Source organism: Lathamus discolor, chromosome 8 (genome assembly GCF_037157495.1).
Source record: "Lathamus discolor isolate bLatDis1 chromosome 8, bLatDis1.hap1, whole genome shotgun sequence".
Taxonomy (NCBI): domain Eukaryota; kingdom Metazoa; phylum Chordata; class Aves; order Psittaciformes; family Psittacidae; genus Lathamus; species Lathamus discolor.
The window spans coordinates 734912-761482 of record NC_088891.1 but is presented as its reverse complement, the minus strand read 5'-3'; the positions used below and the strand labels follow the sequence as shown (position 1 = coordinate 761482).

Genomic DNA, 26571 nt, shown 5'->3' with positions numbered 1-26571 from the left:
GGCCCCGGGCCCGGCCCCGAGGGGGGCGGCTCCGCCGGCAGCGCAGCGGGGAGGGCCCCTAGCGCCTGCGGCAGCGCTGCCTGCGCCGTGCTGCCGGGCACTGACCCCGCCGGGACCGGCACCGGCCCGGGGCGCAGCCGTCGTCACCCCATAGCACCGGGATGCAGCCGTCATCACCCCATAGCACCGGGATGCAGCCGGTCATCATCCCATAGCACCGGGATGCAGCCGGTCATCACCACATAGCACTGGGATGCAGCCGGTCATCATCCCATAGCAGCGGGATGCAGCCGGTCATCACCACATAGCACCGGGATGCAGCCGGTCATCACCCCATAGCACCGGGATGCAGCCGTCATCACCCCATAGCACCGGGATGCAGCCGGTCATCACCCCATAGCACCGGGATGCAGCCGGTCATCATCCCATAGCAGCGGGATGCACCTGGTCATCACCCCATAGCACCGGGATGCAGCCGTCATCACCCCATAGCACCGGGATGCACCCGGTCATCATCCCATAGCACCAGGATGCAGCCGGTCATCACCCCATAGCACCGGGATGCAGCCGGTCATCACCACATAGCACCGGGATGCACCCGGTCATCATCCCATAGCACCGGGATGCAGCCGTCATCACCCCATAGCACCGGGATGCACCCGGTCATCATCCCATAGCACCGGGATGCACCCGGTCATCATCCCATAGCACCGGGATGCAGCCGGTCATCACCCCATAGCACCGGGATGCAGCCGGTCATCGCCCCGCAGCCCCGCGGCCGGCCGGCTGCCGATGCGCCCATCCCCATGTGCCCTGCCCCGCCGCACCGTCCCGGCTGGACCGCGGGCGCTTGGCCCCCCTGGCTCCCGCGGTCCGTGCTCCCTCGTAGCCCCACGGATGCGGTGCTGCAGAGCCCCTTTGTTTATTGCAGCGGATGGAGCCCGGCGGGAGCGGCGGCTGCCGCGTCCCGGGAGCGCAGCCGGGAGCACGCGGAGCGGTCACAGCCGGGTCCAGGCGCAGCAGCCGCTTCCCAGGCGGAGATGGACGCTGCCGGCGGGACGGATCCGGCGCACGGAGCTGTCCGGAGCGGGGCCGGTGGGGCCCGCGGCTCCCCGTCACCGGTGCCTCTTGCGGATGGCGATGAGGTCCTGGTGGATGGCGCTGAAGCTGGGCCGCTTGCGAGGGTCGTGCTCCCAGCAGCGCTGCATCAGGCGGTACACCTCCTCAGGGCACCGGGGGGGGGGGTCCAGCCGCACGCCTGCGGGGGGCAGCGATGAGGAAGTAGCAGCCACCAGCCCCACAGGCACAGCTCCACAGCAGATCCACCGATCCACTGTGCCGAACACATGGCCCCTCATTGCCCTTGAGAGCTAGACCGTGGCATGGCCCTTACCCTGCTCCACAGCCTCACGTGTCTGCTGGTTGCTGAGGTTAGTGTAGGGGACAGCACCGAGGCTGAAGGCTTCCCACAGCAGGATCCCGAAGCTCCAGACATCACTCTCTGAGCTGTATCTTCCTGGGGACATGAGGCAGGATGGATGCTGCTGGCTGGGGACACCCATGGCTGCACTGCCCTGGCCGTGTCTGTGCTACGAGGACTGGGGTGCCCAGGTCTTCCTCCCCAGGACTGGGCACGTGGGAGCAGGACAGCATGACCAGGGCTCCCAGCTATGCCGTGGGGCTGCCAGGCCATGGCCAGCTCCATCCCATACCATAATTGAGTGCTTCAGGGGCAGTCCACTTGACAGGGATCTGCTTCATCCCCCCTGTGGAGGCGTAGATGCCATCCTCCTCCTCCCGTGACATCCCGAAGTCACTGATCTTCAGGGTGTTCTTCTCTGTCACCAGGCAGTTGCGAGCGGCCAGGTCCCTGGGACAGCCCAGAGCCATCAGCCGTGCGCCCACCGTGCACCCAGGGGCACAGGGCACAGGACAGAGGCAGTGATGGCTCCTGGTGCGCGCCCGAGCCCACCTGTGGATGCAGTGCTTGCTCTCCAGGTACTCCATGCCGGCGGCAGCGTTCTCCGTCATCTTGATCAGCTCCTTCACACGCAGCTGGGGCCCCTCGCTGCGCAGGAAGCTCAGGAAGTCCCCCCCTGCACCCGGGACACGGAGCTGGTGTGGGCTGCCCTGGCACACCGAGCACCGGCTGCCCTGGCACACCGAGCACTGGCTGCCCTGGCACACCGAGCACTGGCTGCCCTGGCACACCGAGCACCGGCTGCCCTGGCACACCAAGCACCGGCTGCCCTGGCACACCGAGCACCGGCTGCCCTGGCACACTGAGCACCGGCTGCCCTGGCACACCGAGCACCGGCTGCCCTGGCACACTGAGCACCGGCTGCCCTGGCACACCAAGCACCGGCTGCCCTGGCACACCGAGCACCAGCTGCCCCAGCAGTGCGGCAGCTTCAGAGCAGGGCTGCTCACCCTGCACCAGCTCCATGACAATGTAAATGGGCTGCTTCTGGGTGCAGACACCGATGAGCCGGACGATGTTTGGGTGGTTGTACTGCTTGAGGATCCTGTGGGACCAGGGAAGCACACCGTGGGGGGAGGCTGGCCGCCGCAGGCATGACCCTTGGCGCAAAGATGCTGCAGCGCCAGCACGGTTTGAACAGCCCCAGGTCCCAGGGATGGACAAACAGACTGGCTGGGACAAGCAAGATGGCCGCACAGACCTTGCTTCCTGCAGGAACTTGGCCTTGAGTTCGGGCGGGAGGGTTTCCCGGCAGGATTTCACGGCGACGGGGCTGTTGTCAGCACGCAGGCGGCCGCTGAACACCTCCCCGAAGTTCCCCTGAGAGACACGGGGCAGCGGCCCAGCTTGCCAGGGGCCAGGGGCAGCCCCTGTCCTCCCGCAGCCCCCCCGGGGCCAGCCCTGTCCTGCAGACCCCACGCAGGCAGGACTGGAGCACCCTGACTCACCCGCCCGATGCACTCCCCCAGCAGCACATCCTCGTGGTTGAGCACCCATTTGTCCTGCAGCGAGCAGACACCGGAGGTGGTAGCTGACCCCCAGCCTGCCCCAGCCCCACATCCCCTGCCCACTGCCCACTGTCACCTTGGGGATGGCCCTGGCCAGGACGATCCCGCTCTTGCGGGTGACAAGCTGCTGGCTCTGCAGGAGGTGGTCGATGAGCAGCGGGACAGTGGGGAACCCGTCCCCCTCCAGCCGGTACATGTTCTGTGGGGAGGGGAGGCTGACCGGCCGTGCCTGCACACATGGGCCTGCTCACAAGGACTGGGGTGCAGGGGCTGCAGCGCACGCGGACTTGTGGCGCAGGACTTGCATGCACACGGGCAGGGCACACACACGCGGGAGCTCACACGCACGATGCAGGGCTCACGCCCCGCAAGGACAGGCACAACTCATCCTCTGCACGCGTGTCCCATGCACCCACAGCAGGGGCCCCCCCTCTGCCTGCTCAGGGCTACCCCGGCCTCACCACCTCACTCACATCAGCAGCCTGGATGATGAAGTGCCGGACCTGCCCGTCCCACAGCACGCTGAGCACGTACTCCTGCTTGCCCTGGCTCTCCCGCACCAGGAAGTCTCCGCTGCGGCTCAGCAGCTCCTGCACCTCCGAGCGCGGGATGGCCCCGTGGTACCAGACCTGCTGGCACAGCGGCTTCTGCAGCTCCGGGATCAGGGGCACGGGGGGCGGCAGCTGGGGGGAGGATGGAGACGGGGTGAGCGCAGCCGTGCCCTGGCGGTCGGGCCGGCAGTGGTGCCCGGAGCGGTGTCCAGGGCAGGGCACAGCACGTGGGGGGGCACGGAAAGGAGGGGGCTGTGGAGAAAAGAGAGGGTGCCAGGGGGCAGGAGGCTCAGAAAGGGAGCTGGGGGGCAGGGTGGGGGTGCCCAGGGACTCACCGAGTACTTGGGGCTGAAGATGCCCGAGATGTGGCTCTTGAGGGTCTCCAGTGCAGTGCTCCCGCTGCGCTCCTGCTCCTGCGGCACACGAGCTGTGAGCTCTGCGTGGCTGCGGGTGACCCAAGCCCAGTGAGCCCCATCCCAGGGCCGCCGGGGCAGGACTCACCACGGAGGAGACCGAGTGCCGGTCGTCCTGCAGCAGCAGCGCAGGCAGCGGCTCCCCGGCCCCCAGCTCCGCCAGCTTGGTGGCCAGCAGGTCCCGCTGCGCCTGCAGCTTGGCCTGCGTGCAGAGGCAGCCCTCGAGCTGCTGCTGCGCCTCCTGCAGCCCCTGCCGCTTGCCCAGCAAGTGCACCCTGGGGACAGGATGGGGCGGTCAGACCCTGCCGCAGCCCCCTGCCCCCCACGCACCGCATCTCACCGCTCCCCAGGGCTCCGGCCCTGCTCCTCGCCCCTGATCTCTGCCTGCAGCTCCTGCACCCGCTGCTCCTTCCTGCTCACGGCCTCCGTGGCAGCCACCAGCTCCTCCTCAACCGATGTCAAGCTGCAGGAGACATGGGTGCCGGTGGCACTGAGCCGTGGTGCTGGCGGCAGTGGCCCCTGCCTGCAGCCCGGCCTGCTCACGAGTGCTGGACGCTCTCGATGGTCAGTTCATTCAGCTGCAGCTCAGCCGGTGCCAGGCCCTCGGTCTCCTCCAGCAAGCTCTCATCAAACGACACCACCGGTGGCACCTCGGAGCTGTACCTGCAGGCAGCCGGCGAGGCTCTGCTTCCCACCTGCCCCATGCCAGGCCCCAGTGCCCACACCTGGCAGAGGCTGCAGCAGCGCCGGCTGTACCTGTGGCTCCGGATGAAGCCGCTGTACTCAGTGGCAGGGTTGATGGCCTGGATGGCACCAGCGATCTCCTGGTGCACGGCCAGCACCTCCTCCTGCACCAGGCTGCTGATGCTGTAGTACTCCCTGAGGATCTCCTTCCTGGTGGGACATGGGTGCTGGGGGCTGCCGGGTGCCACTGCCCCGCTCCCAGCGCTGTCACCTGGTCCCCACGTCCCGCTGGTGCTCGGGGACCATCGGGATGGCCAGGGGTGGGTAACGGGGTGCAGGGCAAGCAGCAGGGCAGGCAGAGCTCTTACAGGACGAGGACCATCTCCTGCTGCAGGCTGTAGAGGGACTGGTGGAGAGTGGGCAGGGCCCGCTGGTAGTGGTGGTGGTGGTGGAGTGCGGCTGCCCGCACAGCCAGCACGTACTGGTTGTGCAGGGCGTAGAGCTTCCAGAGGCTGCGCACGTACTTCTCCTTTGCCTTGTCCCGCTCCTTGTCTGGGGGGAGAGGCCGTGGAAAACACCCACCGTGGGGCACCACCGGTCCAGAGCTGCAGCGCATCCACTGCAGCCAGTGAGGGTCGCAGGGGGTGGGGGGGCTGGGAGGGGGTCCCGGGGCAGGCAGGGCCGGGGCCAGGGCTGGGGTGGTCACACTGAACCTCCCCGAGCACAGGGATGCTCCCAGCCCACAGCCCTGCGTCCCAGGGCTGTAACCCCTGCGATGCGGAGGGATGGGGCAGGCAGGGCCCGGGCACCTTTGCTGGCCTCGTGGTACTTGCGCTTGGCCTGGGCACTGTCCCGCGCCAGGCTGCGGTACTGGGCCTTCAGCTTCTCCATCTCCTGCTGCGTGGTCTGGGGAGGGTGACGCTGTCAGCGGGGCAGGGCTGGGGACCCCCGCTGCCCCCCACCGGCACACACGCACCCGGGTGTACTCCTGGCTGAGCTGCTGCCACTGCTCGCTGAAGGCCCTGCGGAGCTGCTGCTTGTCGCGGATGAGCAGGCTCAGCTTGGCCAGCGGCCCCGCCACCAGCTCCTCCGCATGCTGGCGCAGGATCTGGCTCAGCGCCTCCGTCTGGCTCGCCAGCACCCACCAGGACTGCAGGGACAGGGCGTCAGGCACGACGTGGGCACGGCCGCGGTCCGGCGCCGCACCACGCATCCCTACCTCCCCAATCTGGCCGCCGTGATCACCGGCGCGGAGCTGCCCGGGGCTCTCCTGCTTCTCCAGCTGGGAGAACATGTGGCGCAGCATCCCCGCGTACTCCCGGTCGCTCTTGGCGCGCTGCGACATCCACTTCTTCATGAGCTCCAGGAGGCGCAGCTCACCGTCCTGCAGGCGCAGCAGCGCGCTGTGCCCCTGCGGGCACCACAGCTCCGGCCCAAAGCCCATGGCACCGCCGGTCGGGAGTGAGGAGGCTGCAGAGCAGCCCGAGAGCTGAGCCGCGGCTGCGGCCCGCAGCGGTGAGCGGTGTCCGGGGGGCCCTTTGCATCCCGCACCCTCCCTCGCATCCCCTGCCATGGGGCAAGGTGCCCGCGGGGAGCAGAGCTCTCCCTGCCCCACGCCATCTCCTTTGCAGAGCCCGTTGAAAGCAGGTGGGAGGGAGGGGGGGTGCAGAGCGCACCCGAGCCCAGAGGAAGTTGGGGCCCGTGGGGATGGTGCCAGGGAGGAGGAAGTTTGGGGTCAAAACCAGCAGCGTCACCTCTGCCATGCACGGGGCCGGGCCCCAGGGCAGCGCAGCTGTGACCCCCCCGCAGGGACACCAGCCCCAGGTGGTCCAGCAGCTCCAGCCCCTCCTGCCGCTGGCACAGTGACCCTGAGCTCCTGAGGAGCTCGCAGCACGGGGCTGTGGTGTCAAGCCCCGGAGGAAGGTGCTGAGCCTGGATGTGTCCCAGCACCCAGGACTCCAGCATGGCTGTTGGGAGCCAAACTGGTCTCAGCCATGGTCCCGGGGCATCCTGCCCCATGGCAAGGGCACAGGAGGAGCAGCAGGGTGCTGGGCAGGGCACGCGTCTGTGCAGGGCAGGACGTCCCCTGGCACAGCACTCAGCCCCACAGAGGACCAGGGCTGAGAACCCTCCCCAGCCCACAAAGGGGTCCCTGTCCCTGCCAGCCCCAGAGTGGGCCATGGCCCCTCCAACCTGCGTGTGCTGCGAGGTCCCTGCCGTGTGGCTGGAGCTGGCGTCCTCCCGGGGCCAGGGCCGGCGCGGTGTGGACCCAGTGCAGCTCCGGCTCCCGGGGAGGAACAGGAAACCCGGCGCTGACCATACAGCCATTGCGAGATTTCCTGCCCTTCCTCCCCTCCCTGCCAGTCCCCGCGCCCGAGGCCGCGGCTCTGCCATCGCCCGCAGCCCCAGCCCCGCTGCCCATCCCGCTGCTCCCAGCAAGGCCTGGTGCCGGCGGGATTCGGTCCTGCGGGAGCCCTGGGCATCTCCTCACCCCAGTTGTGGTCCATTGCCCACGTGGATCCTGAAACCCATCCCAGCAGAGCCCCTTCGGCTGAGCCTGGTCCTGCCTGTGCCCAGCCGCTCTCCACGGCCCTGCTTCCCTGAGAGGCTGCAGGAACTGGGGGGCAGCCCCACTGAAGGGGGCGATCCTGTCACCACCCCCAAGCTTGGCCCTTGTGACCGCGAGAGGCCACAGGACAGAGCACCCACTGCGCGGGCACCCACGGGCCATGCCCCAGCCCTCAGCACCATCACATACCTGCACAGCTGGTTCCCAGCTCCCTGCGACAGCCCCAGGCACTTCCCCCTTCAAATTGCTTCACTGGTGCCGTAATGGGACAGCTCAGCCCCGGGTGCTGCCACCGCCACCACCCAGCACCACCACCAGCACCACCACCACCAGCACCGCCACATGCGTGCCCTGGCTGCCTCCTGGGTAGTTAGTGCTGAGCCCCATCCCCTGCCTGCAGGACACAGCTGAGCTGATCCCACTGTCGGAGGAAGCTGGGGGGGAAGAAGCACATCAGATGGAGTTTTGCTCAGCCTTCCCACATGGAGCAGCGCCTGGGTGCTCACACCACAGCGGAGCACAATGGCCCGGCACAGCACGGCACGGCACGGCCAGGGGCTGCCACTGTGCCCCGGCACGGCCCCCAGGCAGCACCCAAGTGCTCAAGGCTTGCCCGTCCCCAGGGTCCTGCCTGCCGGGGGGGCTCCACCTCCCGTGTGCCCCATCCAGCCACGCGGAGCACCGAGCGCTGTGGGTGCTCCCTGCCCCTGACAGTGCTGGGCGCCCAGGAAACAGTAATTTTCACAGCAGGTTTGAGGGCGAGAGCAGCCGCAGCAGCATCCGCACACCCCGCTGGCTCCAGGACACTCATAGCTCTGTCACAGGCTCAGCAAGTGCTTGCAAGCCAGGCCAAGAGGATGCTTCTCCCACCCCCAGCATCACTCCTGCATCCCCTGCGCCTCCCAGCAGCGCAGCCCCCTCCTGCCTGCTCCACTGCAGCAGGGACACGGGGCACCGCTGGGGGGAGGCACCCGGCCTGGGGCTGCGGGGCTGGTCAGGGCTGTGCTGCGAGGGTCCGGTGCAACGGTGGGCGCAGCAGCTCTTCCCGGGAAGGCTCGACCACTGCCCGCAGCAGGGAGGGTGCCGAGACCACGCCGCAGCTCACCCGGTTTCACATCCTCTGTCCGTGCTCCTGCAGAGCCCGGTGCGGCTGCAGCTGCTGCCTCTCCCCAGCGGGACCCGTTGTGCATCACCCCCCAGGTGCAGCTCCTGCGAGCTGCCAGCGTGAGCCCATGCAGCCCTTAGCCAAGGGGCAGCAAGGACCTGCCCCTGCCCGGCCTCCACAACAGCAAGAACAGCGCCTGCAGCCACCTGCACGCTGCAGGGAGCTCGCTCCTGACCACAGGAAGCTGCTGCGGGTGCAGCAAGGCCGAGGGGCTCTGCAGCGGGGCAGCCTCTGCGAGCAAGTGCAGCCCAACAGAGCCTCCGAGGGGTCAGGACCCTGCAGGGGCTCAGTGGAGCCGGGCTGGGCTCTGCCTGGGGCTCAGCCACGGCATGGTCCTGGTCCAGCCTGGCCATGCCCAGTGCAGAGGATGTGCTCCGGCTGCAGCGTGGCGCTGGCTGCAGCGGCTGCAGCGTGGAGGCTCAGCCCGAGCGCTGCGGGAAGGGTGCTCGGGCTCCTCAGGCTCCCCTCACGGCCCCGGCCAGCGCCGCCGCTCCTCGAATTCGCTCCTCTCTGGGGGCTCCAAGCAGCTGCCTCACATCGCTCAGGGCAGCGGCCCCTGCTCACAGCCCAGGCTTGGGGGGGCACTTCTCTGCCCTGGCCAGGGGCTGCGGGGGGACACAGCGCTGAAGGCTCCTGCGGCAGCCCTGTGGGGCAGCAGCGGCTCCCTGCACAGCCCAGCGCAGTGCCTGCGGCAGGCAGCGCCCCAGGGCCCTCCTGTGACTGCAGGGCAGATCCGGGCATCCCATGGGCTACCTGGGGCCACGGCACACAGAGCACAGGCAGCTGAGCTGGTTTGCATAGTTCTGAACATTTAATAACTCAGTCTCTCTAGCGTTATATCCACATCCATTAAATTAAAAACAGGCTCAGGAGGCAGCTCCCGGCTGATTAAATTACAAGAAAAAATTACTGTGCACCAAAAAGTTATTATAGAAAAATAGTCCTGTGGCCCCCAGCCGGCGGCTCCATCCTTGGCTGGCTGCAGCGGGCATGGGCGCAGGCCGTGCCATGGCCCCGGTGTGCGAACGGCAAAGGGGCTCGTGGCACCGGCCCCCAGCCCGTGGGGAAGGGGCGGCGAGGGCAGGCGGCGCCGGGAAGGGGCTCCAGCAGGGAGCAGAACGGATTGTCACCAAGTGGGGGCAAGGCACGTCGAGGGGCAGGGGGACGCCGGGCTCTGCCCAGCGCAGGCATGGTGCAGGCAGAGCCAGGCGCTGCCAGACTGCCCTGGCCAGCACCCGTACAGCCCTGCCCAGGGGCAAAACAGGCGCAGAGCAGGGGCTGCGTGGGGGTCCCTGCCCACGCTGCAGCGCTGAGCCACGGGCACAAGGCACTGCCCTGCCCCATGCTCCCTGGTGCAGGGGGCTCCTGTCCGCGCTGCAGGCAGCTGCGGGGGACGGGCAGGCAGCGGGCAAGCAGGCAGCAGCGGCCGAGGCCTGGCCATTATTGCTGTTGAAGGGCACGGGTGGAGGCAGACAGGCCCTCGGTGGGTGGCGGGGAGCCGGGATGCAGTGGGCAGAGCCAGGGACACAAATGGGTGCTGAGGGCGCCGGGGGCGCGGGATGCTGCGGGGCAGAGCCATCCCTGGCCAGCCCAGCCTGAGCAGTGACAACCCAGGGACTCACACGCTGCCCACGCCGGGGGACGTGTGTGACCCCCAGCAACAGCCACCATCCCGGGGAGGGGACACGGCCACCAGCGCAGGGCCTGTCAGCGACCCTGCTGCCACCACACATCCCAGCACAGGGTCAGGATGGACAGGGGGCAGAGACAGATGGAGCCAGACCACGACGGTGCCGAGCTGGGGACGGTGCCGGCAGGGCTGTGCCCGGCTGCCCAAGCCGGGGCAAGGGACAGTGCCGGTGGCTGGGAGCCCCGGGCTGCTGTGGTGCGGGACGGGGACGGGGACAGAGTCTGGGACCCCTCGGCCTCGCCTGCCCTGGCCCCGTGGTGCTGGGCAGGGAGGAGGGAGGGGCGGGAGGGCTCATCAAAGGGCACTTTGGTCTCTGATGAAGGCAGTCCTCTCGCTGTGGGCCTCGTTGTCCTCACCGTCCGACTCAGAGGGGCCCTCCTCCTGCCAGATGTCAGAGGGGAGCCCCTTGTAGGAGATGATCCCGCTGTCCAGGGCATAGACCTTCACGCCCCGCAGGCTGAAGCCTGAGCGTGCCTGAAGCACGAGGAAAATGGTGACGAAGATGACGACGATGATGACGCAGCTGAGGCTGGCAATGAGGACAGGCAGGTTGGTGGGAGGGGGAGCCTCGGCCAGCCCCTCGCCCTCTGCCAGGGCAGGGGACGCACGGCTGCTCTGCGTCTGATGGGAGCAGGAGAGGTCCAGGCTGCTGAAGTGGGAGTGCGCGGGGCAGGTCAGGCACTGGTTGGGGCCGGGACCGGTGCAGGTGGCGCAGGAGGTGTGGCAGGGCAGGCAGAGGTGCGGGGCAATGGGCTCCACGCTGTTCTCCAGCTCGTAGTGCGTGCTCTGGACGCCAGGCGCGAAGCCGGGAGGGCAGTGCTTCAGGCAGCTCTTCTGGTGCAGGTAGTACCCCTCCTCGCAGACTGCGGGACAGGCAGCGTCAGCGCAGGCTGGGGGGCACCTGTGCCCCACGTCCCCAGCCCCTCCCCACCAGCCCCACACTCACCCACGCAGGTCTGGCTGGGGGTCAAGGTCTTGCAGCCGCTGCTCTCCAGCTGGTTGGAGAGGCTGGGGGAGTCAGTGGCCGTCCCGTACAGCACCAGCGTGAATTTGGTCAGTGTGCCTGCAAGGATATGGGGTGAGGACCGCTGATGCGCCCACACTCAGGGCAGGCACACGGAGGGGGTTTGCACTGGTCCCCTCCATGGGCTGCCGAAGGACCACAGGGCTGTGCCTATCTCCTGGAAGAGCCCCCAGCATGCAGCAATGCCCGGGCACAGGACTGCTGTGGGGCAGGGCCAGGCCACCCAGCATGGGGAGAACCTGATGCCTCAGACCCCACCACTGCCCAGAGCCAGGGCATCTCCTCCCATGTGCCCAGCTCCAGCCCCTCCCCAGCATGTCACTGCACAGCACCCAAGTGTCACTGCACCCAGAGCTCAGGAGTGCTGGGGGGACACTGGGTGTCCATGGGGCTCGCACTCTCATGCCAGGCTCAGAGGGAGGCAGCAGCGGAGCTCAGGCCAGCCCAGCCCTACCGTAGTTGTTGGCATCGCTGGTGTTCTCAATCTCCAGCACCCATTCCCCAGAGGGGTCCTCGTCCCACGAGTGCGTCGTCATGAAGGCCCAGTCGTTGAAGCCATCGGCCGAGAAGTCGTGGGGCCTGGGCAAGGTGGGAGCGTGAGAGATGGGTGCCCACACCCCCCAAACCGAGCGGGGCCAGCCCGAGCCTCGGGCCGCCCCGGGACAGCCCAGCACATACCTGGCAGCCAGGAGGGTGGAGCGGGTGCCCATGGGGCTCACGAGATGGATGGCCAGGTCCCCGCGCCGGTTGTAGGACAGGGTCAGCCGTGCCTGTGCGTGCTCCAGCCGGCTGATGTAGTTGGCTTTCCCCAGGCAGGCGTCCACCTTCCGCCGCACCTCCAGGCGCTTCCCGATGTCCCTGCCGAGGGCGGCAAGGGTGAGCCCAGTCCCTGCCTGGGGGCTCTTGACAGGGGTCCTTGGTCCCGCTCCCTCCTGCCAGGCCTGGCGACTGCCCCAGGGTGGCTGGAGCAGGAACCGACCCCGCACCAGCTGATGGTGCCTCCTCCCCATCCCCGTGCAGGCAGAGGGACCTGCCCTCATTCCTGGGCACGGTGGGGTTTGCTCTGCCAAGCACGCGCTGCCTGGTGCCGCCTCCCCAGGCACGGCTCCACACCAGCCCTGAATGGGCCCTTTCTTTGCCTGCTGCCAGGCCAGCTACACCCTGCCCAGCGCGGCCAGGGATGGGACAGGCACAGCTGTCCCCATCCCGCTGCTCGTGTGCAGCCATCTCCCGCAGCCGCCCGCAGTGCCAGCGCTGATGCCGGGCAGGATGCTGGTCACAAAGAGCGCTGGCTCCGGATGGGCAGGCTGGGTCCCAGGAGACCAGGGGAGGACACGGGCACGGGCAGGACCCAGCCCCGGCTCCCTCCATGCTCAGAGCCCCCGGGAAGCGCCCTGGCCACACACGAGCCTCAGCACATGTTGTGCTGTGGCAGCGGAGGCCAAGCAGGAGTAAAAGAAGCTTCTGTCTGACCCCTGAAAAGCCCCTGTGTGTCCGGGATGACTCGCGCTGGCTGCTCCCAAACCGCAGCGCACAGCACGGCCGCAGCAGAGCGGGCAGGCTCAGCCGCCCCCGTCAGCTGGAGGCACCTTTCCCAGCCCTCCCCAAGCTCTCCCAGGATGGTCCAAGGTCTCGGGGCAGCTCATCCCTGGAGATTCTCCCCAGCCTTGGCCCCTGGGCTCCTGCGTGGGGCGGTGCACAGGGTGATGCCCTCCTGGGCTCACCAGCCCTTACTTTGGCTCGGTGAGGACGTCAATGACACACTTCCTCTGAGGTCCCACTGTGGTCCAGTTCTTGGCCAGGCTCACCATGGCGCCGGCATCCAGCAGCCCGTAGCCATAGGAGTGGCTGACTGTGGACAGAGAGGGGTCAGCGCTGCTGCAGGGCACTCAACAGGGGCTGCAGCCCCCAGGGCTGCCGGGGAGCTCTGCCCCAGCACACCCAGGCTAGCGGTGCCTGCAGGAATGGGAGCCCCTGGTCCACCCCCAGCACCCCAGTACCTTTGCGGCCAACCCCGTTGGTGACCCAGTCATTGGCGTTGAGGTGAGCCGGCTTCGACGTCTGCACCACGAGGTGCTGCATATCCCGCCAGGTCAGGTTCTTGCTGTGGGGGAACATGAGGCTCAGGCACCGGTGCCATCTCCTCAGCCCTGGGCAGCTCATGCCATGGTGCCGCTGCCTCGGGGGCTATGCGGCACCCCTCAGCCCAGCCCCACTCTGAGCCTGCCCTTACTTGGCCTCAAGGGCAAGAGCGATGATGCCAGCGGCCAGCGGTGCCGAAGCCGATGTCCCTGTGTGCGATTCGGTGCATTTCTGTCTGAGGTCGGTCGTCACCTGCGGGGAGCAGTGCCAGGGTAGGAGGTGCTGCGGGCACCAGCCACATCCTGGAGCCGGCTCGGGGGCTTGTGGTCCCCATGAGGGCTGCAGGAGGTGAGGAAGAGCCCCCACTCCTGCGGCAGCTCATGAGTTTCACGGAATCATCTTAGAACCATGGAATGGTTTGTGTCGGAAGGGACCGGAAAGCTCCTCCAGCCCCAACCCCTGCCCCGGGCAGGGACCCCTTCCACTGGAGCAGCTTGCTCCAAGCCCCTGTGTCCAACCTGGCCTTGAGCACTGCCAGGGATGGGGCAGCCACAGCTTCTCTGGGCACCCTGTGCCAGCGCCTCAGCACCCTCACAGGGAAGAGCTTCTGCCTAAGAGCTCAGCTCAGTCTCCCCTCGGGCAGGTTCAAGCCATTCCCCTTGGCCTGTCCCTACAGGCCCTTGTCCCAAGCCCCTCTCCAGGTTCCCTGCAGCCCCTTTAGGCACTGGAGCTGCTCTCAGGTCTCCCCTTCAGGAGCCTTCTCTTGTCCAGGCTGCCCCAGCCCAGCTCTCTCAGCCTGGCTCCAGAGCAGAGCTGCTCCAGAAGCCCTCAACTCATGAGACCGAGCTCTGGGAATGACCTAGAGGGTGGCAGCGTGGGGCCAAACCCGCTCCCGGCACCACGACTCCCAGAGGGGTGCCATGGGAGCTGCAGCTTGGCACATCCCACCCCCACGAGCCCCCACCCTGCTGACACCAGCAGCCCCAACTCACAATCTGCTTCTCGTTCTGGTTGCCGCTGCTGTAGGTGGTGGCGAGGGTGGAGGAGCAGGCCTCGCTGTACCAGGGCACGTTACCGTACTGCGTGGTGCTGCTGATGGACAGTGTGTAGATGCTGTTGGTGTAGCCATCACAGTTGCAGCTGTCGTGCTCACGCCCCCCGTTCCCAGATGCCCAGACGAAGATGGAGCCCAGCCCTCCTCGGCCCTGGCAACAGAGCAGGGTGAGGGCCAGCACCGTGGCACCGCACTGCCGGCAGCCCCAGGCTGGAGCTGCGACCAGGACGGTGCCAGCCCTGCCTGGGGTTCTTGCAGCCTGGGTGGGAAAGACTGAGCAGATGTAGCAGGGACCCAGGAGCAGCAGGATGCCACCGGTCACAGCCTGGGCACTGCCAGCCCTCAGCACCACTGCGCCTATAGAGGGTGCTGGGGCAGCTCTGGGGAGGCTGCAGGAGCTGCCCCAACAGGGAGAGCACTGGGTGGCAGGAGCCCTGCTGAAGGGGTCTTCCAAGCCCTGACATCCTTTTCCACTCGGAAACCACCCAGGCTGATTATCTGTGTGGGATTTGCAGCTGCCCCATGGGAGCTGCACCACGGCAATGCCAAATGCTGCGCTCACAGCACAGGGGGCAGGGGGAGGACAGGAGGAAGCGAGAGAGAGCAGCTGGCATGAAACCAGAAAGGAGCCAGCACAGGGCTTCGAGAGCAGGGAGAGGCTATCCCAGAGCAGGGCAGTGCAGGAGCACAGGGCAGGGAGGACAGGACTTCTCAGAGAGGAGAGATAAGGGGCACGGGAGGAGCCCTGACTCAGAGCCATAACACAAGAAAAACAGGAAAAACCAACAGAGCCTGATCCTGGAGATGAGCTGAAAGACAGCTCATCCCAGGAGGGCTGGGACAACAGCCAGGGCAGGCAGAGCAAGGGATTGCGGGGGCAGCTCAGCCGACACTCCCCGGGCAGACTCTCACCTGGCTGACCCCTCGGAAGAAGGCCTCCTCCGCCAGCCGGGCCGGGCCATCCACAGTTTTGCCATCATCCTCCGGGCCCCAGCTGGCACTGTAGATGTGGATGTGGTTGGGATTGAGGCCCAGGGAATGGGCCTCCACAGCATCAGTCACCTCCCCATCCAGCATGCGCACGCCTAGGGCCAGAGAGCAGATGTCACGGGTGACCGGACGGGGCAGCAGCGGTGTGTCCCCCCTGCGCTGCTGCCGCCCTGCACCATGAGCCCTCACAGGGCTGCCTGTGAGCAGCGCCAAGACCCCCGGCACAGCCGCTCCTCCAGCATCAGGCCCTGTAGAGCCCAGTGCAGGCTCTGCTCAGCACAAGGCAGGGGGGCACCCACCTCCGATGCGGGCGTTGTAAGCAACGCCGACACCGCAGATCCCGTTGTTGGCCACGGCAGCCACTTCCCCGGCGCAGCGCGTGCCGTGCCTGCAGGAGAAACAGGGCAAAGCGTGCTCAGATGGGGTGTGATGAGCACAGGGCTCAGCACCGGCTGCAGACAGAGGCACCAGCACCCAGGCTGCCTCTTGTCCTCCCAGACCATGCAGCCAACAAAGGCCCCGCAGGGCTCCTCCATCAGCTCTCCTGCTCCACAGCAGCGAGGACTCAACGGCCTGCACTGGCACTGGGCAGCCCCAAAGGGATGCTGCTTGCATTGGAAGGGCATGCAGGGGCTTTCTCCGTGGGGCAGAAGTGTGCCACCACCCCTGTGATAGTGCTGCCGCTGAGCCACTGCCGCAGCTCGGCTCTGCTGCCCTCACCCCTGCCTCCTGCCTCACCTGTTATCATTCATCTGTGTGTAGCGGGGCTGTGGGTCTGGGTCCTGGTCGTTGACATCAAAGCTTGCTCCTGGATCCTGGAAGAAGATCAGGCAGTCACAGACCATACACCTGCACCACTGAGCCCCACCACCCTGGGCCCATGCCTGTGTTCCATGGCCCTGAGGCTGGGCTGAGTGATGGGGCAGCTCCAGCCCCATCTCCATCACTTTCCTGCACGTCCCACCACAGCAGGCACAAGCCCTGCACCACGCAGCTCCAGGGCTGCACCAGGCAGCCGCAGCCACACAGACAGGCTCCTGTGGCACACCGCTCTCTGGCAGCCCCCCTCACTCACATAGTTGCCCTCCAGGTCAGGGTGGTTCTTCTCAATTCCGTCATCCAGGATGGAAACCACGATGCCCTTGCCTGTGTAGCCCTGCTCCCAGGCCTGACGCACGTTCAGGTCCCGCTGGTTGGTGTTGTACTGTCAAGAGAAACCTCAGCAATAGGAACTGCACCCAGTTGCTGGTACTGCAGTGCCCGGACCCCTCCCAGCCTTCACCCTGCTCTGCTGTGGAATGAGGATGAGGAAACCCTCCAGGGGCCCCAGGCACAGAGGGCTGCGCACAGCCAGGCGAGGAGGGACACTCCGAAAGGAGACTGAGCCCCACACTGTGCTTGGGCTTGTGCCTGAGCTCAGCGATGCAGATACCTGCGCACAGACCCTGTTCCTGTGCCATGCAAAGGGCTGCTCCCCCCAAGTCCAGCCCTGGCTCTGCTCAGCCCTGCCAGTGCTGTGGGGTGCTGCCACTGCGCTGGGGTGTCCCCGGGCAGGGTTGCTGCCTCAGGCCTTCCTCCTCCTCCCTGCCAGCCTGGCAGCAGGTCCTGCCTGGGGTGCCACGTCTGTGCACCCGCCGCGGTGACCGCACGGCTCCCCGCCGCGCCCAGCACTCACCAGGTACCACTGCTGCGGGAACTTGGGGTCTGTGGGCTCCATGAAAGTGTCTCGCTTGGTCCTGCGCTTGGCTACCTGCTGCTCCAGCCACTGCACCTGGGGGCAGAGAGCACAGCGGGCTCACGACGAGGCCAGCAGCTCCCCGGGCCCCTGCCCCGCACCAGCAGCCTGGAGACCTCACTGCAGCGACCGCAGAGCCAAGCCTGTCCCCCCGCCCTGCCCTGCTGAGCCGAGCCATGGCGGGCAGCAGCGCCGGGCGCCCCGAGCCAGGCTGTGCTCCGCTGGAGCACGGAGGTCAGAGCGCAGAGCTCTGCCGCACCGCGCTGCACGCCCTGCTGCACCGCCAGCCCCACCGCACCGCCACGCTGGCGCCCAGCACTGCTGGCACTGCCCTGTCCCCATACGAGGGCACAGAGCCCTTCACGGCACAGAGGCTGCCCTGTGCCCTGGCACCACTTGGAGAGGCCCTAACCCTCACTTGGAGCATTGTGTGCAGTTCTGGTGTCCTCAACATAAAAAGGACATGGAACTGCTGGAACAAGTCCAGAGGAGGCCACGAGGATGATCAGGGGACTGGAGCACCTCCCGTATGAAGACAGGCTGAGGAAGTTGGGGCTGTTCAGCCTGGAGAAGAGAAGGCTGCGTGGGGACCTAATAGCAGCCTTCCAGTACCTGAAGGGGGCCTATAGGGATGCTGGGGAGGGACTCTTCATCAGGGACTGTAGTGACAGGACAAGGGGTAACGGGTTAAAACTGAAACAGGGGAAGTTTAGATTGGATCTAAGGAGGAAATTCTTTCCTGTGAGGGTGCTGAGGCACTGGAATGGGTTGCCCAAGGAAGCTGTGAATGCTCCATCCCTGGCGGTGTTCAAGGCCAGGTTGGACAGAGCCTTGGGTGGGATGGTTTAGTGTGAGGTGTCCCTGCCCATGGCAGGGGATTGGAAGTTGATGGTATCAAGGTCCTTTCCAACCTGAACTATTCTATGCTCCTATGATCACAGCAGCTCACAGGCCAGTGATGCTGGCACTGCTGATCTCTGCCCTTGCCAGACACATGCCAGGCTCCCACCCAGCTCTGCCAAGAGCCTCAGTGCCAGGGGATGGTTCACAGCAGCTCAATCCATCCTGTGCCCCGTGCTGGCTCACATGGCAGTGTAAGTGCCCAGAACCAAAGCCAGCCCCTGCAGGCATGGCCCCCACTGCACGTACCTGCGGTTCCCTGGCCAAACGGCTGTGCCAGGGCTGGTGGGGTGAGAGGGAACGCTTCACCACGCCACTGTGCCGAAAGTGGTAATAGTCGCCAAAGATCTGCAACAGAGAAAGGAGTGGGATGCACACGAGAGGCCGGTCTCCCCCATTCCCTGTCCCCTGCCTGCAATCCCAAGCTTGTGGCAGCCACAGGCAGGCTGGGTCCCCACTCCAGAGCGGCTGATGGGGTTTATGTCGGGTGCTTGGGGCAGAATGTCCTGCAGGAGGCTGCGGCAGCTCGTGATAAGGAAGCTGGGGAGACCATGGAGCCACCGTGACACCGCCTGCGCCCACCTCACCCTCCTGCACGCCCCCACAGGGCACCAAGTCCCACGCAGTCTAACAAAGCCGCTGCCCTGGCAGGGAGGCCCCAGGCAGGCAGCGGCAGAGAGGGGCAGGTCTGTGGGAGGCAGTGCCGGAGAAGCATCAGCTTCAGGAGGCAAAACTGCCTCCCCCAGGGCCACCCTGCACCCCTGCCACTGGTGCGGCAGGGTCCTGGTGGGGCCCAGGCAGGGCAGGGAGGGTCCAAACCAGGCTCTGCTCCTCCGGACAGGCCTCCAGCAGAGCCCTTCTCCCCACCAGCGCCAGGCTCCACGTCGGGGCAGAGCCAGCTCCAGCGGGGCCAAGCGCGGGCACACGCAGCGGGGGCAGGCACCACGCGGGCGCTGCGCGGCACCGTCCAGCTCCGGGCACGGGGCCTGGGGCTGGGCCAGGCCCCGCAGCCTCCAGAGGTTATTTTTAAACCCCGAACCCTCTCCAGCGCTGTCATTTCCTGATCCCCAGGGGCCGACCGGGCTGCGGTGACCCAGCCCCGCGGCACGGGGCTCAGCAGCCAGCACGCAGTGCAGGGAACGGGGCCGAGCGCCCACCTTGCCCCCCTCGCAGTGGCGATTCCTGGGCAGCGCCGCGGGCAGGATCCCAATGCAGCACGGCAATAACCCCTCACCCACTGGCGCTGTCCAGGGAAGCCACAGACCATGTTGGCTCCCCAGGACATGGGGGTGCTCCCCAGTCCTGCTCCTGCCCTGTGCTGGCGGACGGAAGGCCAGGACTCCCGCTGCAGCTCTGCAGCCCTTCCTGCAGGGCACAGGCTGGAGCCCCGGCCCAGCCGGCTGCAGAGCTGCAGCCCTGCCTGCTACAGCAGCATCGCCCTCGAGTCACCGGCTGAGACCCGCGCCTGTTCCCTGCGGCACATGGTGTCCCCAGCATGGCCTGGCACGCATGCAGCTCAGAGCACCCGGGGAGGTGCCAAGGTGGAACGGCTCTGAGTGGGCTGGCAGAGGGGACAGGGAGCTGCAGGCTGGCTGCCCTCCCCCAGCACCCCTCAGGGGTCAGGACAGAGAGCGATTGTTCCTGCGCCATCACAGCTCTGCCGGTCATCCGGCTGGATGAGGTCTGCACAGACCCTGGGGTGGCCGGCGGGAGCCAGCCAGCCCACACGTTTCCACCCTAATCCCACAGTCCCTGTCCTCAGCAAGGGCAGAGCCATCCCCAGGGCAGGCAGCATCAATCCTACAGACACTGGTGCCAGCTCACAGCTCCTGCCCCATCCTCCAGCCTGTGGCCACCTCGGCCAGTCCCTCTCCTCTGACCCCAGCACTGTCCCTTGGGTCCCCTTCAAGGCCACCAGCTGTGGGTCCTGGCACGTCTCTGCCTGAGGCTCCCCGGCCAGGGCACTGCCCGCCCCAGCTCCACAGGCAGCGAGCAGCAGGGAGGACGCCAGGACAGTGCACTTCCGAGGACAGTGTCCAGGCTCCACGCTGAGGCCAGAATCCTCTCAGATAAGGACCCTGGGGGCCTCCCACTGGGGCACTGCCAGAAGCACCCGGTCCCCCCTCTTCCAGCCTGGCTGCCGCATCCTGCCCCAGCGCCACACAACCCCCGGGATCAGCAGCCCAGAAACCCGCCAGCAGCGACACCCTGGCTCCTTCCATTCCTGCTCTTCCTGCCAGGCTGCCACAGCCCCTCTGCGGGAGTGGGCTGCTGGGGCCAGCCAAGCCTCATCCCGCAGCACATGCACCAGGATGGGCTCCCGAATGGCAGAAAACGTGCCCAGACGAGCAGCTCCTGCCCCAGCTTGAACTGCTGCAGCCTGCGGGGCTCTGCCTGCAAGTGCTGCCTTGCCGCTGCTCCGCTGGCAGCTGAGGGGCTGGGAGCAGGGGGAGAGGTGCCAGCCTCTGGCTGCAGAACCAACAGCACAGGGAAAAGGTGAGGGCAGAGCTGGCACAGAGCCCCCAGGGCTCATGGGGACAGACCCCAGACGGGCCTGGGCTCCCCGCCAAGCTGTGAGGCCCTGTACAGCTCTGCACCGCAGCCCAGGGCCAGCACAGACACGGCCACAGAGCCTGGTGCCCCTTGGCCCTGGGACCCGGCACCGCAGCTGGGGCACCTCAGCCCTGTTCCTGCTCCCAGGGGTCCCAGCACAGACCTGGCCCCGCAGGAAATGTCCTGGGCTGCTCTCCTGGTCCCCTCTGCACGGCAGTGTCCCGCGCCCAGCACATCCTTTGCCCTGATGTTGGCTCCAAGACACTTCCACGCAGACAGGACATGTGTGAAGCTGTCCCATTGCCCCTGCAGCAGACACCCAAGTGAGGCCTGGCCCCAGCCCCTACAGAGTTCCCTCCTCTGGCACGAGCCCCAGAGGACTCGGGATTCCCTGTCCTCAGAGCCCCATGTGCCCATCCCCTTGGGAGCGGCAGCACAAGGCACCCACCCATGGCAGCAGCAGCCACCACCTTCCCCACCCGCCACGGCTCGAGGCCGCTGCTCACAGCGAGGTCCTGACACCGCAGCCACCGGTTGTGCAATTTCCTCTGGGATTTCGCCCCTCACTTCCTTCCCGGAGCAGCCAGCCCAGCGCGGGGGCAGCGTCCTGCTCCCAGGGCAACAGACCCCCGGGCACGCCGGCAGCCCGAGGGCGCTGGCACAGCCACGCAGCCTCACCTCGCCGAAGCAGTGCCCGGGCAGCTCCTCGTGCCTGTGCAGGGGCCAGGGGGTCCCTCTGGGCCAGCCCTGCTGCACCCACTCCCATGGGATCCCCTCGCCCCACTCCTTGGTCACAGCAGCCATGCTGGTGCCAGCTCCATCTGCAAAGCCCCCGTATGCTGCCAGCCCAGAGCCAGTGCCCTGCCCATGGCACAGGGTGGAGGAAAGCTCCATGGATCAGGCTGTGCCAAGTGCACACCCGCAGCTGGCCAGGGAAAGGGCTGCCAGGAGCAGGAGCACTGGGGAGCTGGGCCCTGCCAAGGCTGCCAGGAGCAGAGCGCTGTGGAGCTCCTCATGCTGGGGACAAGCCCAGGGACCCCTGCTCCTTTGCCATCACCCCATTCTCCCCACCCTGGTGCCAAAGAGTGACAGCCCCAGCACAGCCGCCAGCGCTGCCCTTCCTTCCCTGGCTGAGCACAGGGGATGCTGAGTGCAGCAGGGACCTGTGGACACCTCCTGTGAAGGCCATTTCAGGGCCAAGGACACGCGGCTGCTGTCAGACCACCCACTCCGGGGACAGCAGGAGGTGCTGGTGCTGCCCGGCTGAGCCATGGCTGTGCCACGCTGGGGCTGCTCAGGCAGGAAACGGGAGCAGTCCCCTCCTCCACCAATGCACAGCACTCCTGATGTTTTCATGCTGGGATGGGCTTTTCCTCCTTCCTGCTCCAGCAGGCAGAATGTGCCATGTCTTGCTGTGCCACCAGACCGCCCCAGTGGCAGTGAGAGACCCCGTCTCCATCCAGCTGTTGATCACCCTTGACTCAACAGAGCAGATGCTGCAGCAGCCGGGCACAAATGCAGTGGTAATGCTGCCCCAAGCTAGCTCCAAACTGAGCCCAGAATCCACCCATATCATGTCAGAGCCAACCACATCCATGGGGAAAGGGAAGCAGGGGACTTACCAGGCCCAGGTTGAGGAATCCATGCTTCCTGGCCAGCCGGTCAGCCTCCTGTGGCCCCGCAGGGACAAGCACGGCCCACGTGTTGGTGTAAATACGCTGGGCCAGCACCTCCTGTGCCAGGAGAGCGAGGGCAACCACCAGAGTCCAGAGCAGGAGCAGCGAGCAGGGCCTCAGATCCATCAGAGTATCGGGGCTCCTCGAGGTGGGGAGCAGGAGGGTCCTGGGAGCGGTGGGTCCAGCGGCCTCCCTGCTTCAGCACCCCGGGGCACACCAGCCTCTCTGCCCCGCTGGTACCCGCTCAGCCCAAGCGCGCATGGGGATGAGCCCGCAGCAGCCAGCAGCAGGAACAGACAATCCGGGACAGCAGCAGGATCTGCAGAGAGATGGAAGAGGGGTCAGGCCCTGGGCTGCCTCTCCTCAAGCCTGGGGAGGGCAGGCTCTGCTGGGCCAAGCCATGGCTTTGGCTTCGGGCAAAGGGCCCTGGGCACATGGGTGGCCAGCAGGACATGGGGCTGCAAGGAGCCGTGGCCCTGGCTCCCCAGGGTACCCCCGGGTGCAGAGCCGCTGTTTACTCTGCCTATTGCCCAATGTGTACTTATGCTCTGTGCCTACAAGCTGCTTCTCCAGTCCCAAGGGAGGCCAAAGGAAACGTCCCCATACACTGTGTGAGGAAGCCCAGCTAAATGAGAGACACTGGAAGGAGGGAGAGCCCCTGCTCATTGGTGAGCAGAGCCATTGCTGCTGGTAGCAGCATCCAGGGCCGTGCTGCCTGTCACCGCCAGCAGCTCAGCTCTGCCCTTCCTCTGGAGCACAACATGGTGACACCGGCGTGACTCATCTGCACAACAGAAAGGAAACTGGCACAGGGACAAGGAAAAGGGGCACACCGTCACCTCCAGTACAGATCAGGGCCCGGGGACAGCCTGCACCATGCCAGAGGGCAAGCACAAGAAAGAAGCTGGGAGGCAGGTGGGAAGCAGAGCAGGGAGCAACCCACACGGCGCATGAAGTGCGAGCTCCGCGCACGGGGCTCCACAGGGACACTGTAATACCCGGTCATGCGTCAGGGGCAGCAGGAAAGGTGAGAGCAGCAGCGCCCAGAGCAGCCCCAGCTCCCCCCCCCCCCCCGCAGGCAGCCGGCTCGGGGGCAGGGAGCCTGCGGCGCTGCGAGCCGAGGAGAGCAGCTCCGGCAGCCGCGGGAGCCCTGGCCGCAGGCTGCAGCACCCAGTGCCGCGACTCAGGCACACTGGGGCTCCCCCGCAGCGAGCAGACCTCGGCCACGCTGCCGAGGCACCCGGAGCCACGAGCAGCCACCGGCGGCGGGACGGGAGCGCTGGGTCCCAGACCGTGCCAGGGCCCAAATCACAGTTTCCAGTGGGAAACACTCCCAGAGCCCTCACGGAGGGGAAAAGGCTACCGCGCAAGCGGGAAGCGCAGCAAGCACAGCACAAGGGGACACTGTCTGCACGGCTGGTGCCCGTGCCAGCGCCTCGGCCCCTGCGCAGGTCCCTGCCGGCCGCCTCCTCTGCTGTGCCGGCCCGGAGCCGGCAGCCACCCGCTCCCACGTGGGGAGCGGGCTGCAGCGGGGCCCGGCCGCGGGGTGCAGAGCGCGGCCCCCGCCCTCCAAGCGCCCCCAGCACAGCCCCGGAGTCCCCGGCAGCCCTCGGGCCTCGTCCCCCGGAGCGGGAGGAGGAGGGAGCGGCACCGGGACAGGCACGGCGGGGGCCGGGGAGACACAAGCCCCCCCCGGCTCACGGGCCGCGCTCCCTGCTCCGCAGCCCCGCAGACAGCTCGGTGCCGATCACACCCGGCACACGCGGGGCAGGGGCCGGCCGGGATCCCTCCCGGCACCGATGGACACCGGAGCCCGGCCGCCGCACGGGGCCGAGGCCCGCAGAGCCGCCGGCCGCCCGCAGACCGCCGGGGCGACGGGTGCCTGCGAGGGCGGCCGGGCCGGGCAGGCCCGCGGGCGCGACGGGACGAGGCCTGGTCCCTCCTCGCCCGCGGCGGCGGCTCCGGTCGGTCCCTCCAGCAGCCCCAGTGCGCGCCCGGCCCCGGGCCCCCCCCCACCGCGGCGCCGCCGCCGCCCGCCCCGGCCCCGTCGCCCCCCGGGGTCCCGCCCGGCCGGGGCCGCCGCAGCTGTCAAACCGCCGGCGGGCCGGGGCCAGCCGGGCCCCGCCCGCGTCCCCGCGCCCTTACCGCGCGGCCTGCCCGCTCCCGTCCCGCCGGCGGCCGGGCCCGTCTGTCGGCGGCGCCGCGTCACTCCGCGGGGCGCCCGGAGCGCCCGCCCCGGAGCCGGGCCCGGCCCAGGCAGGGGCGGCCGGGGCGGCCGGCGGGGCCGCTTGTTTACGCCGAGCAGCTGTCAGCGCCGCCCGCCGCCCCGCCCCGCCCGGCCCCGCTCCACTCCGCTCGGCCCGGCACTGCCCGGCCCCGGCCCCGGCCCCGCTCGGCCCGGCCCGGCGCGGCGCGGCACGGCCGCCGCTCCGCCGGGCGCCGCCGGATGCCGTCACCGCCGCCCGCCTCCCCCCCCCCCCCCGGGGCACTGCGAGAACCGGTGCCGCTTGCCCCGGCGCGGGCGGGCCCACCCTCGGCCGGCACCGGGCCCGGCGCCGCCGATCCCCCGTGGGGCCGCCCGTGCCGCGGAGCGAGAGGCCCGGATCAGCCCCGGGAGCTCCCAGGGCCCCCGCGGGCCCCGGCTCCGGGCAGGGTGCGAGGGCGCCCACAACGAACGGCGCCCGGAGCCGCCCTGCCTCCCGTCCCGGTGCCGCGCACCGCGGGCGGCTCCGCGGCGAGGAGCACGAGCGGACCCAGACCGGGCCGCTCCAGCCCCGGGGCAGCGCGCTCCTCGCCCGTGCCGATGGGATCCCCCGCTGGACGCGGGGCCCCGGCCCCGCCGAGCGAGTGCCCCGGAACGGGCGACACGAGGAAAAGCCGTGAGCCCGGTTTCAGGTTTCAGGAGAGGGATTCCCACAGGGAGAAAAGGTGAGAAGTGGAGGCGGCTCGTCTCAGCTTCGGCCGTTCCAAACACGCAACGCACCCTTGTCCCTCGCATCGCGGCCGGAGCAGTACAGAAGCCAGGTCAAGCGCAGAAAGCAAAAGCAGCAGAACCCAAACTGACCTGGATCCTCCGCAGCTCTGAAAGCGTCTGGGCAGCCCCGGGAAGGAGCAGGTCCTACGGCTCCTCACAGAGAAAAGGAAGTCACTCGGATATCATGATCGAGATCATGAAGCATTAGCAATCGCACAGGAAACAGTCACCTTGGTAACTGAGATGCTGAGAACAGCCCAGAAAATCTGGCACAGGCCAGGTTTCTTTGCAAAACCTGCCTCTGTTGAACCTGGCAGCGGCCTTGCGCTGGGGCAGCGAATCAGCATGGGCCGACCCCAGTGTATGGCCCCAAGACCACTGGCCACGGGGGTCGCAGTACCCCAGCCCCAGCCTCTAGGACCACGGTGCCACCAGGCAGCCCAGGGGGAAACCTGGCACACCATGGCCATACAGCACTCACCACTCTGGTCAGCTGGAGAGCCCAGGCCGGCTCCTGGACGTGCAGCTGACCCCAGAGCGCCCCACAGGGTTATATGGGGCTCCGTGTGTCAGGGGCAGGTCCCGCTGGCAGGGGGGTGGCAGGTGGGTGAGCTGCAACCCTGCACCCTCCCCAGCACCCACCGCCAGATGCCCGGATTAGGCACTGGCTGTGCCCAGGCAGGTGACAGCCGCTGCGCCTGAGCCGGTGACATGTCATTGCAGAGAGAAGCTGACAAAGGGCCCTTGTCACCACGGGGCTTATCTCTGTGCCACGGGGCAGGCACGCAGAAAGAACCTCTCTTACATAAAACAGCTCTGGACCCACTGCTGACCCAACAGCCCTGCCAGAGACAACACCTGTAGCTGGGGAGCGCTGGGCCATGGTACCAATCCTAGAATCCCAGCCTGGTTTGAGTTGGGAGGAACCTTAAAGCTCCTCCAGATCCAGCCCCTGCCCCAGGCAGGGACCCCTTCCACTGGAGCAGCTTGCTCCAAGCCCCTGTGTCCAACCTGGCCTTGAGCACTGCCAGGGATGGGGCAGCCACAGCTTCTCTGGGCACCCTGTGCCAGCGCCTCTGCACCCTCCCAGGGAAGAGCTTCTGCCTAAGAGCTCAGCTCAGTCTCCCCTCGGGCAGGTTCAAGCCATTCCCCTTGGCCTGTCCCTACAGGCCCTTGTCCCAAGCCCCTCTCCAGGTTCCCTGCAGCCCCTTTAGGCACTGGAGCTGCTCTCAGGTCTCCCCTTCAGGAGCCTTCTCTTGTCCAGGCTGCCCCAGCCCAGCTCTCTCAGCCTGTCACAAAGACACAACATGGGTGGGATCTGCTTCCCCAGCAACCTCCCAGGGCCACTGGGCTGAATCTGAGCAGTGACTGCTGCCATCTCTCAGCCGTGCCTACGTGGCTACTGCAGCATGAACCCTCCTCTTGGACACTTGACTGACCTCGCCTGGAGGCACCAGCGCTCTGTGCAGTGACTCCCAGCGCACAGGCAGCTCTGTGCCTGCCAGGTGATTCCCACAGCATCT

At 67.5% G+C, this 26571-nt stretch overlaps 2 protein-coding genes across 5 annotated transcripts; both read right to left on the bottom strand.

Moving 5' to 3' along the window:
• Positions 1-906: 906 nt before the first annotated feature.
• Positions 907-6976, bottom strand: FES (FES proto-oncogene, tyrosine kinase). 3 transcript variants are annotated; one of them, XM_065688567.1, is made up of 19 exons: positions 6830-6976; positions 5856-6136; positions 5613-5786; positions 5446-5542; positions 5005-5188; positions 4709-4846; positions 4496-4615; positions 4293-4415; positions 4041-4227; positions 3875-3952; positions 3462-3671; positions 3065-3187; positions 2929-2982; positions 2682-2800; positions 2431-2525; positions 1973-2096; positions 1713-1870; positions 1394-1516; positions 907-1258 (listed from the first exon to the last, which is right to left on the bottom strand). In XM_065688567.1, exons 1-19 carry the CDS (start codon positions 6954-6956, stop codon positions 1116-1118), a joined length of 2658 nt encoding a protein of 885 aa, XP_065544639.1. In that variant the 5' UTR covers positions 6957-6976; the 3' UTR covers positions 907-1115. The 3 variants fall into 3 exon arrangements, with proteins under 3 accessions (XP_065544639.1, XP_065544640.1, XP_065544641.1); XM_065688568.1 differs by having other exon boundaries at positions 4296-4415; XM_065688569.1 differs by having other exon boundaries at positions 5856-6106.
• Positions 6977-9159: 2183 nt separating this feature from the next.
• FURIN (furin, paired basic amino acid cleaving enzyme) lies at positions 9160-25315 on the bottom strand. 2 transcript variants are annotated; one of them, XM_065688881.1, is made up of 16 exons: positions 25139-25315; positions 22021-22393; positions 18095-18193; positions 16886-16981; positions 16286-16414; positions 15949-16025; positions 15510-15598; positions 15133-15305; positions 14159-14371; positions 13318-13418; positions 13085-13188; positions 12819-12936; positions 11763-11942; positions 11539-11663; positions 11007-11123; positions 9160-10923 (listed from the first exon to the last, which is right to left on the bottom strand). In XM_065688881.1, the coding sequence occupies exons 2-16, from the start codon at positions 22198-22200 to the stop codon at positions 10355-10357; spliced, it is 2370 nt and encodes a 789-aa protein (XP_065544953.1). In that variant the 5' UTR covers positions 22201-22393; positions 25139-25315; the 3' UTR covers positions 9160-10354. The 2 variants fall into 2 exon arrangements, with proteins under 2 accessions (XP_065544953.1, XP_065544952.1); XM_065688880.1 differs by lacking the exon at positions 25139-25315 and adding an exon at positions 24220-24327.
• Positions 25316-26571: the final 1256 nt, after the last annotated feature.